Here is a 16,609-nt window from a genome sequence, read left to right on the forward strand (position 1 = left end):
TACCTTTAAAGGTGCTTCGAAGCAATATTTACGTAATTCCAACAACATCCAAACACCTTCAAAGGTGCTTCGAAGCAATATTTACGTAATTCCAACAACATCCAAACACCTTCAAAGGTGCTTCGAAGCAATATTTACGTAATTCCAACAACATCCAAACACCTTCAAAGGTGCTTCGAAGCAATATTAACGTTATTCCAACAACATCAAAACACCTTTAAAGGTGCTTCGAAGCAATATTAACGTTATTCCAACAACATCCAAACACCTTTAAAGGTGCTTCGAAGCAATATTTACGTAATTCCAACAACATCCAAACACCTTCAAAGGTGCTTCGAAGCAATATTAACGTTATTCCAACAACATCCAAACACCTTCAAAGGTGCTTCGAAGCAATATTTACGTAATTCCAACAACATCCAAACACCTTTAAAGGTGCTTCGAAGCAATTTTTAAGTAATTCCAACAACAACCAAACACCTTCAAAGGTGCTTCGAAGCAATATTTACGTAATTCCAACAACATCCAAATACCTTTAAAGGTGCTTCGAAGCAATATTTACGTTATTCCAACAACATCCAAACACCTTTAAAGGTGCTTCGAAGCAATATTTACGTAATTCCAACAACAACCAAACACCTTCAAAGGTGCTTCGAAGCAATATTTACGTAATTCCAACAACATCCAAACACCTTTAAAGGTGCTTCGAAGCAATATTTACGTAATTCCAACAACACCCAAACACCTTTAAAGGTGCTTCGAAGCAATAATTACGTAATTCCAACAACAACCAAACACCTTTAAAGGTGCTTCGAAGCAATATCTACGTAATTCCAACAACATCCAAACACCTTTAAAGGTGCTTCGAAGCAATATTTACGTAATTCCAACAACACCCAAACACCTTTAAAGGTGCTTCGAAGCAATATTTAAGTAATTCCAACAACATCCAAACACCTTTAAAGGTGCTTCGAAGCAATATTTACGTAATTCCAACAACAACCAAACACCTTCAAAGGTGCTTCGAAGCAATATTTACGTAATTCCAACAACATCCAAATACCTTTAAAGGTGCTTCGAAGCAATATTTACGTAATTCCAACAACATCCAAACACCTTCAAAGGTGCTTCGAAGCAATATTTACGTAATTCCAACAACATCCAAACACCTTTGAAGGTGCTTCGAAGCAATATTTACGTAATTCCAACAACAACCAAACACCTTCAAAGGTGCTTCGAAGCAATATTTACGTAATTCCAACAACAACCAAACACCTTTAAAGGTGCTTCGAAGCAATATTTACGTAATTCCAACAACATCCAAATACCTTTAAAGGTGCTTCGAAGCAATATTTACGTAATTCCAACAACATCCAAACACCTTCAAAGGTGCTTCGAAGCAATATTTACGTAATTCCAACAACATCCAAACACCTTCAAAGGTGCTTCGAAGCAATATTTACGTAATTCCAACAACATCCAAACACCTTCAAAGGTGCTTCGAAGCAATATTAACGTTATTCCAACAACATCAAAACACCTTTAAAGGTGCTTCGAAGCAATATTAACGTTATTCCAACAACATCCAAACACCTTTAAAGGTGCTTCGAAGCAATATTTACGTAATTCCAACAACATCCAAACACCTTCAAAGGTGCTTCGAAGCAATATTAACGTTATTCCAACAACATCCAAACACCTTCAAAGGTGCTTCGAAGCAATATTTACGTAATTCCAACAACATCCAAACACCTTTAAAGGTGCTTCGAAGCAATTTTTAAGTAATTCCAACAACAACCAAACACATTTAAAGGTGCTTCGAAGCAATATTTACGTAATTCCAACAACATCCAAACACCTTCAAAGGTGCTTCGAAGCAATATTAACGTTATTCCAACAACAACCAAACACCTTTAAAGGTGCTTCGAAGCAATATTTACGTAATTCCAACAACAACCAAACACCTTCAAAGGTGCTTCGAAGCAATATTTACGTAATTCCAACAACATCCAAACACCTTTAAAGGTGCTTCGAAGCAATATTTACGTAATTCCAACAACATCCAAATACCTTTAAAGGTGCTTCGAAGCAATATTTACGTAATTCCAACAACATCCAAACACCTTCAAAGGTGCTTCGAAGCAATATTAACGTTATTCCAACAATATCCAAACACCTTCAAAGGTGCTTCGAAGCAATATTTACGTAATTCCAACAACATCCAAATACCTTTAAAGGTGCTTCGAAGCAATATTTACGTAATTCCAACAACATCCAAACACCTTCAAAGGTGCTTCGAAGCAATATTTACGTAATTCCAACAACATCCAAACACCTTTGAAGGTGCTTCGAAGCAATATTTACGTAATTCCAACAACAACCAAACACCTTCAAAGGTGCTTCGAAGCAATATTTACGTAATTCCAACAACAACCAAACACCTTTAAAGGTGCTTCGAAGCAATATTTACGTAATTCCAACAACATCCAAATACCTTTAAAGGTGCTTCGAAGCAATATTTACGTAATTCCAACAACATCCAAACACCTTCAAAGGTGCTTCGAAGCAATATTTACGTAATTCCAACAACATCCAAACACCTTCAAAGGTGCTTCGAAGCAATATTTACGTAATTCCAACAACATCCAAACACCTTCAAAGGTGCTTCGAAGCAATATTAACGTTATTCCAACAACATCAAAACACCTTTAAAGGTGCTTCGAAGCAATATTAACGTTATTCCAACAACATCCAAACACCTTTAAAGGTGCTTCGAAGCAATATTTACGTAATTCCAACAACATCCAAACACCTTCAAAGGTGCTTCGAAGCAATATTAACGTTATTCCAACAACATCCAAACACCTTCAAAGGTGCTTCGAAGCAATATTTACGTAATTCCAACAACATCCAAACACCTTTAAAGGTGCTTCGAAGCAATTTTTAAGTAATTCCAACAACAACCAAACACATTTAAAGGTGCTTCGAAGCAGTATTTACGTAATTCCAACAACATCCAAACACCTTCAAAGGTGCTTCGAAGCAATATTAACGTTATTCCAACAACATCCAAACACCTTTAAAGGTGCTTCGAAGCAATATTTAAGTAATTCCAACAACATCCAAACACCTTTAAAGGTGCTTCGAAGCAATATTTACGTAATTCCAACAACAACCAAACACCTTCAAAGGTGCTTCGAAGCAATATTTACGTAATTCCAACAACAACCAAACACCTTCAAAGGTGCTTCGAAGCAATATTTACGTAATTCCAACAACATCCAAACACCTTCAAAGGTGCTTCGAAGCAATATTTACGTAATTCCAACAACATCCAAACACCTTCAAAGGTGCTTCGAAGCAATATTTACGTAATTCCAACAACATCCAAACACCTTTAAAGGTGCTTCGAAGCAATAATTACGTAATTCCAACAACATCCAAACACCTTCAAAGGTGCTTCGAAGCAATATTAACGTTATTCCAACAACATCAAAACACCTTTAAAGGTGCTTCGAAGCAATATTAACGTTATTCCAACAACATCCAAACACCTTTAAAGGTGCTTCGAAGCAATATTTACGTAATTCCAACAACATCCAAACACCTTCAAAGGTGCTTCGAAGCAATATTAACGTTATTCCAACAACATCCAAACACCTTCAAAGGTGCTTCGAAGCAATATTTACGTAATTCCAACAACATCCAAACACCTTTAAAGGTGCTTCGAAGCAATTTTTAAGTAATTCCAACAACAACCAAACACCTTTAAAGGTGCTTCGAAGCAATATTTACGTAATTCCAACAACATCCAAACACCTTTAAAGGTGCTTCGAAGCAATATTTACGTAATTCCAACAACACCCAAACACCTTTAAAGGTGCTTCGAAGCAATATTTAAGTAATTCCAACAACATCCAAACACCTTTAAAGGTGCTTCGAAGCAATATTTACGTAATTCCAACAACAACCAAACACCTTCAAAGGTGCTTCGAAGCAATATTTAAGTAATTCCAACAACATCCAAACACCTTTAAAGGTGCTTCGAAGCAATATTTACGTAATTCCAACAACAACCAAACACCTTCAAAGGTGCTTCGAAGCAATATTTACGTAATTCCAACAACATCCAAACACCTTCAAAGGTGCTTCGAAGCAATATTAACGTTATTCCAACAACATCAAAACACCTTTAAAGGTGCTTCGAAGCAATATTAACGTTATTCCAACAACATCCAAACACCTTTAAAGGTGCTTCGAAGCAATATTTACGTAATTCCAACAACATCCAAACACCTTCAAAGGTGCTTCGAAGCAATATTTACGTAATTCCAACAACATCCAAACACCTTTAAAGGTGCTTCGAAGCAATTTTTAAGTAATTCCAACAACAACCAAACACCTTTAAAGGTGCTTCGAAGCAATATTTACGTAATTCCAACAACATCCAAACACCTTTAAAGGTGCTTCGAAGCAATATTTACGTAATTCCAACAACACCCAAACACCTTTAAAGGTGCTTCGAAGCAATATTTAAGTAATTCCAACAACATCCAAACACCTTTAAAGGTGCTTCGAAGCAATATTTACGTAATTCCAACAACATCCATACCCCTTCAAAGGTGCTTCGAAGCAATATTTAAGTAATTCCAACAACATCCAAACACCTTTAAAGGTGCTTCGAAGCAATATTTACGTAATTCCAACAACAACCAAACACCTTCAAAGGTGCTTCGAAGCAATATTTACGTAATTCCAACAACATCCAAACACCTTCAAAGGTGCTTCGAAGCAATATTAACGTTATTCCAACAACATCAAAACACCTTTAAAGGTGCTTCGAAGCAATATTAACGTTATTCCAACAACATCCAAACACCTTTAAAGGTGCTTCGAAGCAATATTTACGTAATTCCAACAACATCCAAACACCTTCAAAGGTGCTTCGAAGCAATATTTACGTAATTCCAACAACATCCAAACACCTTTAAAGGTGCTTCGAAGCAATTTTTAAGTAATTCCAACAACAACCAAACACCTTTAAAGGTGCTTCGAAGCAATATTTACGTAATTCCAACAACATCCAAACACCTTTAAAGGTGCTTCGAAGCAATATTTACGTAATTCCAACAACACCCAAACACCTTTAAAGGTGCTTCGAAGCAATATTTAAGTAATTCCAACAACATCCAAACACCTTTAAAGGTGCTTCGAAGCAATATTTACGTAATTCCAACAACAACCAAACACCTTCAAAGGTGCTTCGAAGCAATATTTAAGTAATTCCAACAACATCCAAACACCTTTAAAGGTGCTTCGAAGCAATATTTACGTAATTCCAACAACATCCAAATACCTTTAAAGGTGCTTCGAAGCAATATTTACGTAATTCCAACAACAACCAAACACCTTCAAAGGTGCTTCGAAGCAATTTTTAAGTAATTCCAACAACAAAAAAACACCTTTAAAGGTGCTTCGAAGCAATATTTACGTAATTCCAACAACATCCTAACTCCTTTAAAGGTGCTTAGAAGCAATATTTACGTAATTCCAACAACACCCAAACACCTTTAAAGGTGCTTCGAAGCAATATTTACGTAATTCCAACATCATCCAAACACCTTTAAGGGTGCTTCGAAGCAATATTTACGTAATTCCAACAACATCCAAACACCTTTAAAGGTGCTTCGAAGCAATATTTACGTAATTCCAACAACATCCAAACACCGTTAAAGGAGCTTCGAAGCAAAATTTACGTAATTCCAACAACATCCAAACACCTTTAAAGATGCTTCGAAGCAATATTTACGTAATTCCAACAACATCCAAACACCTTTAAAAGTGCTTCGAAGCAAAATTTACGTAATTCCAACAACATCCAAACACCTTTAAAGATGCTTCGTAGCACTTTTTACGTAATTCCAACAACATCCAAACACCTTTAAAAGTGCTTCGAAGCAAAATTTACGTAATTCCAACAACATCCAAACACCTTTAAAGGTGCTTCGAAGCAATATTTACGTAATTCCAACAACATCCAAACACCATTATAGGTGCTTCGAAGCAAAATTTACGTAATTCCAACAACATCCAAACACCTTTAAAGGTGCTTCGAAGCAATATTTACGTAATTCCAACAACATCCAAACACCTTCAAAGGTGCTTCGAAGCAATATTTACGTAATTCCAACAACATCCAAACACCTTTAAAAGTGCTTCGAAGCAATATTTACGTAATTCCAACAACATCCAAACACCTTTAAAGGTGCTTCGAAGCAATATTTACGTAATTCCAACAACATCAAAACACCTTTAAAGGTGCTTCGAAGCAATATTTACGTAATTCCAACAACATCCAAACACCGTTAAAGGTGCTTCGAAGCAATATTTACGTAATTCCAACAACATCCAAACACCTTTAAAGGTGCTTCGAAGCAATATTTACGTAATTCCAACAACATCCAAACACCGTTAAAGGTGCTTCGAAGCAATATTTACGTAATTCCAACAACATCCAAACACCTTTAAAGGTGCTTCGAAGCAATATTTACGTAATTCCAACAACACCCAAACACCTTTAAAGGTGCTTCGAAGCAATATTTAAGTAATTCCAACAACATCCAAACACCTTTAAAGGTGCTTCGAAGCAATATTTACGTAATTCCAACAACAACCAAACACCTTCAAAGGTGCTTCGAAGCAATATTTAAGTAATTCCAACAACATCCAAACACCTTTAAAGGTGCTTCGAAGCAATATTTACGTAATTCCAACAACATCCAAACACCGTTAAAGGTGCTTCGAAGCAATATTTACGTAATTCCAACAACATCCAAACACCTTTAAAGGTGCTTCGAAGCAATATTTACGTAATTCCAACAACATCCAAACACCTTCAAAGGTGCTTCGAAGCAATATTTACGTAATTCCAACAACATCCAAACACCTTTAAAGGTGCTTCGAAGCAATTTTTAAGTAATTCCAACAACAACCAAACACCTTTAAAGGTGCTTCGAAGCAATATTTACGTAATTCCAACAACATCCAAACACCTTTAAAGGTGCTTCGAAGCAATATTTACGTAATTCCAACAACACCCAAACACCTTTAAAGGTGCTTCGAAGCAATATTTAAGTAATTCCAACAACATCCAAACACCTTTAAAGGTGCTTCGAAGCAATATTTACGTAATTCCAACAACAACCAAACACCTTCAAAGGTGCTTCGAAGCAATATTTAAGTAATTCCAACAACATCCAAACACCTTTAAAGGTGCTTCGAAGCAATATTTACGTAATTCCAACAACATCCAAATACCTTTAAAGGTGCTTCGAAGCAATATTTACGTAATTCCAACAACAACCAAACACCTTCAAAGGTGCTTCGAAGCAATTTTTAAGTAATTCCAACAACAAAAAAACACCTTTAAAGGTGCTTCGAAGCAATATTTACGTAATTCCAACAACATCCTAACTCCTTTAAAGGTGCTTAGAAGCAATATTTACGTAATTCCAACAACACCCAAACACCTTTAAAGGTGCTTCGAAGCAATATTTACGTAATTCCAACATCATCCAAACACCTTTAAGGGTGCTTCGAAGCAATATTTACGTAATTCCAACAACATCCAAACACCTTTAAAGGTGCTTCGAAGCAATATTTACGTAATTCCAACAACATCCAAACACCGTTATAGGTGCTTCGAAGCAAAATTTACGTAATTCCAACAACATCCAAACACCGTTAAAGGTGCCTCGAAGCAATATTTACGTAATTCCAACAACATCCAAACACCTTTAAAAGTGCTTCGAAGCAAAATTTACGTAATTCCAACAACATCCAAACACCTTTAAAGATGCTTCGTAGCACTTTTTACGTAATTCCAACAACATCCAAACACCTTTAAAAGTGCTTCGAAGCAAAATTTACGTAATTCCAACAACATCCAAACACCTTTAAAGGTGCTTCGAAGCAATATTTACGTAATTCCAACAACATCCAAACACCATTATAGGTGCTTCGAAGCAAAATTTACGTAATTCCAACAACATCCAAACACCTTTAAAGGTGCTTCGAAGCAATATTTACGTAATTCCAACAACATCCAAACACCTTCAAAGGTGCTTCGAAGCAATATTTACGTAATTCCAACAACATCCAAACACCTTTAAAAGTGCTTCGAAGCAATATTTACGTAATTCCAACAACATCCAAACACCTTTAAAGGTGCTTCGAAGCAATATTTACGTAATTCCAACAACATCAAAACACCTTTAAAGGTGCTTCGAAGCAATATTTACGTAATTCCAACAACATCCAAACACCGTTAAAGGTGCTTCGAAGCAATATTTACGTAATTCCAACAACATCCAAACACCTTTAAAGGTGCTTCGAAGCAATATTTACGTAATTCCAACAACATCCAAACACCGTTAAAGGTGCTTCGAAGCAAAATTTACGTAATTCCAACAACATCCAAACACCTTTAAAGATGCTTCGAAGTAATATTTACGTAATTCCAACAACATCAAAACACCTTTAAAGGTGCTTCGAAGCAATATTTACGTAATTCCAACAACATCCAAACACCGTTATAGGTGCTTCGAAGCAAAATTTACGTAATTCCAACAACATCCAAACACCGTTATAGGTGCTTCGAAGCAAAATTTACGTAATTCCAACAACATCCAAACACCTTTAAAGGTGCTTCGAAGCAATATTTACGTAATTCCAACAACATCCAAACACCTTCAAAGGTGCTTCGAAGCAATATTTACGTAATTCCAACAACATCCAAACACCTTTAAAAGTGCTTCGAAGCAATATTTACGTAATTCCAACAACATCCAAACACCTTTAAAGGTGCTTCGAAGCAATATTTACGTAATTCCAACAACATCAAAACACCTTTAAAGGTGCTTCGAAGCAATATTTACGTAATTCCAACAACATCCAAACACCGTTAAAGGTGCTTCGAAGCAATATTTACGTAATTCCAACAACATCCAAACACCTTTAAAGGTGCTTCGAAGCAATATTTACGTAATTCCAACAACATCCAAACACCGTTAAAGGTGCTTCGAAGCAAAATTTACGTAATTCCAACAACATCCAAACACCTTTAAAGGTGCTTCGAAGCAATATTTACGTAATTCCAACAACATCAAAACACCGTTAAAGGTGCTTCGAAGCAATATTTACGTAATTCCAACAACATCCAAACACCGTTATAGGTGCTTCGAAGCAAAATTTACGTAATTCCAACAACATCAAAACACCGTTAAAGGTGCTTCGAAGCAATATTTACGTAATTCCAACAACATCCAAACACCGTTATAGGTGCTTCGAAGCAAAATTTACGTAATTCCAACAACATCCAAACACCGTTATAGGTGCTTCGAAGCAAAATTTACGTAATTCCAACAACATCCAAACACCGTTAAAGGTGCTTCGAAGCAATATTTACGTAATTCCAACAACATCCAAACACCTTTAAAGGTGCTTCGAAGCAATATTTACGTAATTCCAACAACATCCAAACACCGTTAAAGGTGCTTCGAAGCAAAATTTACGTAATTCCAACAACATCCAAACACCTTTAAAGGTGCTTCGAAGCAATATTTACGTAATTCCAACAACATCCAAACACCGTTAAAGGTGCTTCGAAGCAAAATTTACGTAATTCCAACAACATCCAAACACCTTTAAAGGTGCTTCGAAGCAATATTTACGTAATTCCAACAACATCAAAACACCGTTAAAGGTGCTTCGAAGCAATATTTACGTAATTCCAACAACATCCAAACACCGTTATAGGTGCTTCGAAGCAAAATTTACGTAATTCCAACAACATCCAAACACCGTTATAGGTGCTTCGAAGCAAAATTTACGTAATTCCAACAACATCCAAACACCTTTAAAGGTGCTTCGAAGCAATATTTACGTAATTCCAACAACATCCAAACACCTTCAAAGGTGCTTCGAAGCAATATTTACGTAATTCCAACAACATCCAAACACCTTTAAAAGTGCTTCGAAGCAATATTTACGTAATTCCAACAACATCCAAACACCTTTAAAGGTGCTTCGAAGCAATATTTACGTAATTCCAACAACATCAAAACACCTTTAAAGGTGCTTCGAAGCAATATTTACGTAATTCCAACAACATCCAAACACCGTTAAAGGTGCTTCGAAGCAATATTTACGTAATTCCAACAACATCCAAACACCGTTAAAGGTGCTTCGAAGCAATATTTACGTAATTCCAACAACATCCAAACACCGTTAAAGGTGCTTCGAAGCAAAATTTACGTAATTCCAACAACATCCAAACACCTTTAAAGGTGCTTCGAAGCAATATTTACGTAATTCCAACAACATCAAAACACCGTTAAAGGTGCTTCGAAGCAATATTTACGTAATTCCAACAACATCCAAACACCGTTATAGGTGCTTCGAAGCAAAATTTACGTAATTCCAACAACATCCAAACACCGTTATAGGTGCTTCGAAGCAAAATTTACGTAATTCCAACAACATCCAAACACCTTTAAAGGTGCTTCGAAGCAATATTTACGTAATTCCAACAACATCCAAACACCTTCAAAGGTGCTTCGAAGCAATATTTACGTAATTCCAACAACATCCAAACACCTTTAAAAGTGCTTCGAAGCAATATTTACGTAATTCCAACAACATCCAAACACCTTTAAAGGTGCTGTGTGAATTTTCGGATGGTCTTCGTGCTGTGCAATTACCACCTTACACTTTGAGATCCAGTTTGCTACTGTTTATTAATCTGTCAAATATAGTTCATTCGCGTTACCTTATAATTCATTTGACTTAGTTCCTATTTCCCTTTTCATTAATCCTTTTCGTTAATCCTTTTTTCTATGCCAATGATATCCGCCAGAATGTAGGCAACATGCTTGACTTTAATTTCCCACATTCCGGCGACCAAAAAAGGGTATCCCTTTTTTAACTGTTGCGTGAGTGTTTTTTTTTTGTTTTTTTTTTATCCTACGCCTATGGGTTTTACACTTGGGGATTGGGAATGAGAGCGAGTCTCGCTGCTGCTCGTACAATTTCCTTCCCTGATGCAGTTCGAATTGTAGCAACTCTAACTATGCTATCCTTCCCTGGATGCACTGCTGTTATTCGCCCCATGGGCCACATAGTTGGAGGTACGTTATCTTCTTTGATCAAGACGAGTTGTCCCTTTTCTAGCTCTACAGGGTTATTTGAACAGTTTTTAGCACGCGCTTGTAATTGTTGAAGGTATTCCGGATACCAGCGCGCCCAGGTGGCTTGTAAATGTTTCTGCACTAGCTCAAATTCCTTCAACCTATTTGATGGTTCCTGCGACCTATCAATTTGTGGTAATGCACACATATTGGAGCCTACTAGAAAATGCCCTGGTGTTAGTGGCTCTGTATCTGTGGGTTCGTTTGACAATGGCACTAGCGGTCGTGAATTTAAACATTGTCCGACTTGGGCTAACAGAGTTACCATTGCCTCATAAGTTAAGCTCGTACTTCCTACTGTGCGAACAATGTGTTGTTTTACGGAACGTACCGCTGCCTCCCAAAGACCGCCAAAATGCGGAGCACGTGGTGGAATGAATTTCCATTTAATTTCGTTGTTCGCACACCAGTTGAAAATCTCGTCCCGCTCTTGTTGAATGCATTTGAGCATCTTATAGAGGCGATGAAGCTCATGCGCGGCGCCCTTGAATGTCGTTGCATTATCGGAGTGAAGTTCTGAGATATTCCCTCTTGTTGCAACAAAACGCCGAAGTGCTGCCAGAAAGGACGTCGTCGTGAGATCACCCACTAATTCAATGTGTACCGCCCTGGTCGCGAAACACACGAATATAGCTATGTACGCCTTCGTCGGGCTGCGGTTCCGAATCGTTGACTTTAGTAAGACTGGTCCGCAGTAGTCAATTCCACTGACAGCAAACGGTCTCGTAGGTGTTACCCGTGAAATTGGGAGGTCCGCGATGCTTTGCTTCACCAATGTTGGCTTCGCCTTGAAACATTGTTGGCAATGGTGGTAAACAGACTTAGCGAGACTGCGCCCGCCAATTATCCAAAATCGTTGACGTAGTGTGGCTAATAATAACTGAGGTCCGGCGTGCAATAATTTCAAGTGATACGCGACTGTCAATAACTTGGCCAATGAATGATTACTGGAGAGCAGAATCGGGTGTTTGGTCGCGTCCTGAATCTGCGCATTGTGAAGCCGACCACCGACTCGCAGTAATCCCCTTGAGTCAACAAAGGGCGATAGCCACCGCAGCTTCGACGTTTTCGGAATCTCCTTGCCATGCTTTGCGGTATGCAGTTCCTCTGCAAAGCTATCCTCCTGCGACAACCGGCACAACTGGATTTCAGCCTGGAGAAGTTCTTCCCGTGTTAATGGTGGCACTCTCTCAACCAGTGACAGCTGTTCCGGTGAATTTCCGTCTTCCGTGGTTCTGAATGCGCCGCGTCCTGTCAGGCAATGAATAAAACGCAGACAAAACGCCATAGATCTGCGAAGGCGATGGTATGCCGAGAATGATGCAAAGAGTTTGTTGCTGAAATCTGCCGTTGTTGATACGGCAACCACACGTGGCGTCACTGCTCTTTCCTCCGATACACAATCTCCCTCCTCTGTAGATAGGTTGTGCACAGGCCAGCTTTCTTCGTTGCAGGACAACCAGTGCGGGCCATGGAACCACCGATCGCATTCCAATAGCTTATCTGCATGAAGACCACGCGAGATGTCATCTGCAGGATTATCTGTGCCCGGTACATGCTTCCAGCACGTAATGCTGGACTCCTTCTGTATGAGAGCCACCCTATTTGCCACATATGGTTTCCAACGTCGAGGTGAGGAATTCAACCAATGTATCACGGTCATGGAATCGGTCCAGCATACCGTGGATTGTATAGTAATGTTTAAGGATTGGCTGACCTTCCGGTATAAGTGTGTTGCCAGTCGAGCCGCACATAGTTCCAATCTAGCGATAGAATGCGGGTTATCTAATGGAACGATTTTGGATTTGGCTGCCACGAGTTGAACAGAAATCCCGTCTCGATTTACAGTTCGAAGGTAGCAGCATGCCCCAAATGCAGCTTGGGATGCATCTGCAAAGATGTGTAGTTGTATGCTCGTGGGTTCCCGGCTTGATATGTAACGCGGGATGCGTACTTCCCGAAGAAGATGTAATGTAGAGTAAAACTTGTGCCATTCCTTTTGGACCTGTGATGGCAGCTCAACGTCCCAGTCCCAAGCTTTCCCGTCTTGCTTTAGCAACCAAAGCTGTTGCATGAATAGCTTGGCTACTGTTATGGCTGGTCCCAACAATCCGAGTGGATCAAATATCTTTGCAATGTAAGACATTGTTATCCTTCGTGTCCATATTGGTGCTGTAGATGGAAGATCGATCCGGAACCGAAGCAAGTCGAGGGCTGGCTCCCATACAAGCCCGAGAGTGGATACACATTGCGCGTCTCGTAATTCGTATGTTGGTAAGATCGCTACGTCTTCTGGTGGAATGCGAGAGAGCACTTCAGGTATGTTCGATGCCCACTTTTTTAGCGATAAACCAGCTGACTGCAGCATTTCTGTAACTTGGCTCACTATTTCGATTGCATCTGTTTGATCGTCAGCACCGGTTAGTAGGTCATCCACGTAGAAATCGTACAGTACAGGGCTAACTGCGCGTGGATATTGCTCCCCATGATCGCTTGCAATCTGCTTCAGAGTTCGTGTAGCTAAGAATGGTGCCAATGCCGTGCCGTAGGTAACCGTTTGTAGTTCGTAGGTGCTTATGGGTTCTGCGGAATTTTCTCTGTACCGAATGCGAAGAAAATTCTTGTCTTGGGCGTGATGAAGGAATTGACGATACATTTTCTCCACGTCTGCAGTAATTGCTATCGCATGAGCCCGAAAACGCATGACAATCGAAAGCAGATCTTGCTGTACTACCGGACCGATGAGCAAAGTGTCGTTTAGTGAAAACCCGGAAGTTGTCTTGCAGGATGCATCAAAGACAACCCTAACCTTAGTGGTCGTACTGGTCTCCTTTACTACTGCATGATGCGGCAGATAGTAATGCGGAACTGAATCATCAACGGGTTCGCTAAGTTTCTTCATGTGCTCCAAACGCTCGTAGTCCTTCATAAACTTGATGTATGCCTCTTTCATTTGCGGGTTGGAATTCAGCCGACGTTCCATTCCCGCCCACCGGCGATCGGCGATCTCCTTGGAAGCTCCTAAAATTGTATTGGCATTCGAGTTAAACGGTAAACTAACCACATACCTTCCCGCAGCGTCCCGAGTCGTCGTAGAAACGTAATGTTTCTCGCAGAGGTCCTCCTCGGCCGAAAACGTTGCTTCGTTGGGAAGGGTTTCGCATTCCCAGAACCGGTTCAGGATCACTTCCAATGGGGTGTTTGACGTAGCCACATGGCAAATTCGTGGAGCCTCCTTTGCAGCTTGGGCAGTGTTACCCGCGACGACCCAACCGAAGGGAGTCTCGACCAGCCACGGACGTCCCTTGCCAAGCGACCGTTTCCTTCCGGAATGAATTTCCCAGAACGCATCTCCCCCGATGACGATGTCAATTCTGCCTGGGATGTAGAACGATGGATCCGCCAAAACTGCATCTACCGGCATCCTCCAGGAAGACACGTCAGTGGGAGTCGTTGGGATGTCCGCCGATGGGTTATTCAGGATCAGGAATTCCATTTGAGTCGCGAACGGTTGTATCTTCGACTGGACGGTTGCCACAATCGACCCGTTCACCAACTGCGACGCCATACCGATGCCAGAGATGGAAACGTTGACTTTAGACCGAGAGGCCATTAATTTCCGAGCGAACGCTTCCGAGATGAAGTTAGACATCGATCCGGAATCGAGAAGCGCTCTCGCCTCGTGCCTTGTTCCGTAGTCATCGACGAGATGTAGCACCGCCGTCTCAAGGAACACCGTTTCGTCTTCCGAGTTCACTCCCATCGATATCGTCGAAGAAATGTGTAGCAGAGAATGATGACGCTCCCCACACGTGCGACAAGACCGATCCGACTTGCAGTCCTTCGCTAGATGCGTATTGCTTAGGCAATTCCAGCAGCAGCGCTTCTTTGCCACGATATCGCGTCGTTGCTGCACATCCTTGCCGTTGAATATTGGACACATGCGTAGCGAGTGATTTTCAACGCACTCCAACAAACACCGTGGTTGCCCCGAAGATTTGTGAATGGCTGCGGTGTTTGTAATGGCTCTCCGTGAGGTATTTTGCCGTGCGTTGCCGGCCACCTTAATCGTCGAATCCTCTACAATGGTAAGGCTTTTAGTGGATTTGAGGATCTGGATCCGATCTTCGACAAATTTCATCAGTTCCTGATATTTGTCCCGCTCGAAGTGGACGGAATGCTTCTCCCACGCAAGAATGGTCTCGCTGTCGAACTTCATCAGCAGCATGTTGGACAAAGGAGTATCCCATGCCTCCACAGGTTCTTTCAGCTTGGCCAAACCATTCAAATGCCGTGTGAATTCATCCACTAAATTAGTTAGATCTTCGACGCTCTCTGATTTTACCACCGGAAGAAAATGAAGTTTCCGCCAATACTCACGAATAAGGCTACGTGTATTGTCGTATCTTTTCAACAGCGCCTTCCAAGTGACCGCGTAGTTTTCGTTTGTTAACGGTGTGTGCTCGAAGGGTAATGCAGCGTCGCCCTTTAAAGATGACAGTAGATACTGCAGTTTAGCAATCGATGACAATTCTGCCGAATCATCGATCATCGATACAAAACGGTCGCGAAACGAGAGCCATTTTGTAGAGTCACCGTCGAACGTAGGCAATTCGATTTTTGGAAGCCGAAGATTGGTTGCAGTTGGCCGTCCAAATGCCATTGTTGAGTTTGCCAGCATCGAAGAATCTGGTGTCTCCTTCGGAAGATTCGTCCGCAAGAATGCCTTCAAACGTTGGCAACGCTCCTCCATGTCAATCCTATCGCTGATACACGATTCCAACGCTTCACTGCTATCATCGAGTTCTTCTAATTTCGCCATCGCTGCGAAGAAATCCTCCTTTTGCTGCTGAAGCCTCTCCAATGCACCTGGAAGCTGACCCACTTCATCCTTGGAGAACGTGGTCACAAACCTTTCAAGCGATTTGATATTCTCCAACGCAACCTTCTTTTTATGCTGAGCCGCTTTGAGTTTTTTCTCCTTTTCTCTTAAAAGTTTTTTGTTTTCACTGTGGCCTTTTTTCGCTGTCCCCCAAGGGTTAACCGGTGACGCGCTGGAAGATCAAATGCGCGCGAACTCTCTCAAAGTTTGATGGCGCGCAAAACGTGATGGCGGTTAGCTGATGCAGCACTATCGAGATGCGGTGAGATGCGTAGGCGACTTTCACTAACTTCGTATTGTGTGCACTCTTTCTCACTGCACTGTTGTTTGCGTTGCACCCGTTGTGCAAATCCCTTGCGTTGCACTCGTTGTGCAAATCCTTTGCGTTGCACTCGTTGTGCAAATCAGTGTTCACAATTGACGAGGAACTCGTCGAATGTTCTCCTAACACTTGCTTCGCGGTCTTGACGTCGTGAACGTC

General features: G+C 40.5%; 1 protein-coding gene across 1 annotated transcript; it reads right to left on the reverse strand.

The window, feature by feature from the left end:
* Positions 1 to 12,847: 12,847 nt before the first annotated feature.
* On the reverse strand, positions 12,848 to 16,068 carry LOC131271290 (uncharacterized). The gene is made up of 2 exons (XM_058272699.1): positions 13,201 to 16,068; positions 12,848 to 13,009 (listed from the first exon to the last, which is right to left on the reverse strand). Exons 1-2 carry the CDS (start codon positions 16,066 to 16,068, stop codon positions 12,848 to 12,850), a joined length of 3,030 nt encoding a protein of 1,009 aa, XP_058128682.1.
* Between the last annotated feature and the right edge of the window lie 541 nt (positions 16,069 to 16,609).

The sequence above is a fragment of the Anopheles coustani genome, unplaced genomic scaffold (genome assembly GCF_943734705.1).
Source record: "Anopheles coustani unplaced genomic scaffold, idAnoCousDA_361_x.2 scaffold_39_ctg1, whole genome shotgun sequence".
Lineage (NCBI taxonomy): Eukaryota > Metazoa > Arthropoda > Insecta > Diptera > Culicidae > Anopheles > Anopheles coustani.

Bases quoted from the DNA above. Each gene is read 5' to 3' on its own strand.
- LOC131271290 (XM_058272699.1), bottom strand. From the start codon at position 16,068: ATGGCGAAATTAGAAGAACTCGATGATAGCAGTGAAGCGTTGGAATCG. The intron at 13,010-13,200 runs GTACGCATCCCG...TTCTATCGCTAG, and splicing joins CATTACATCTTCTTCGGGAA to ATTGGAACTATGTGCGGCTC.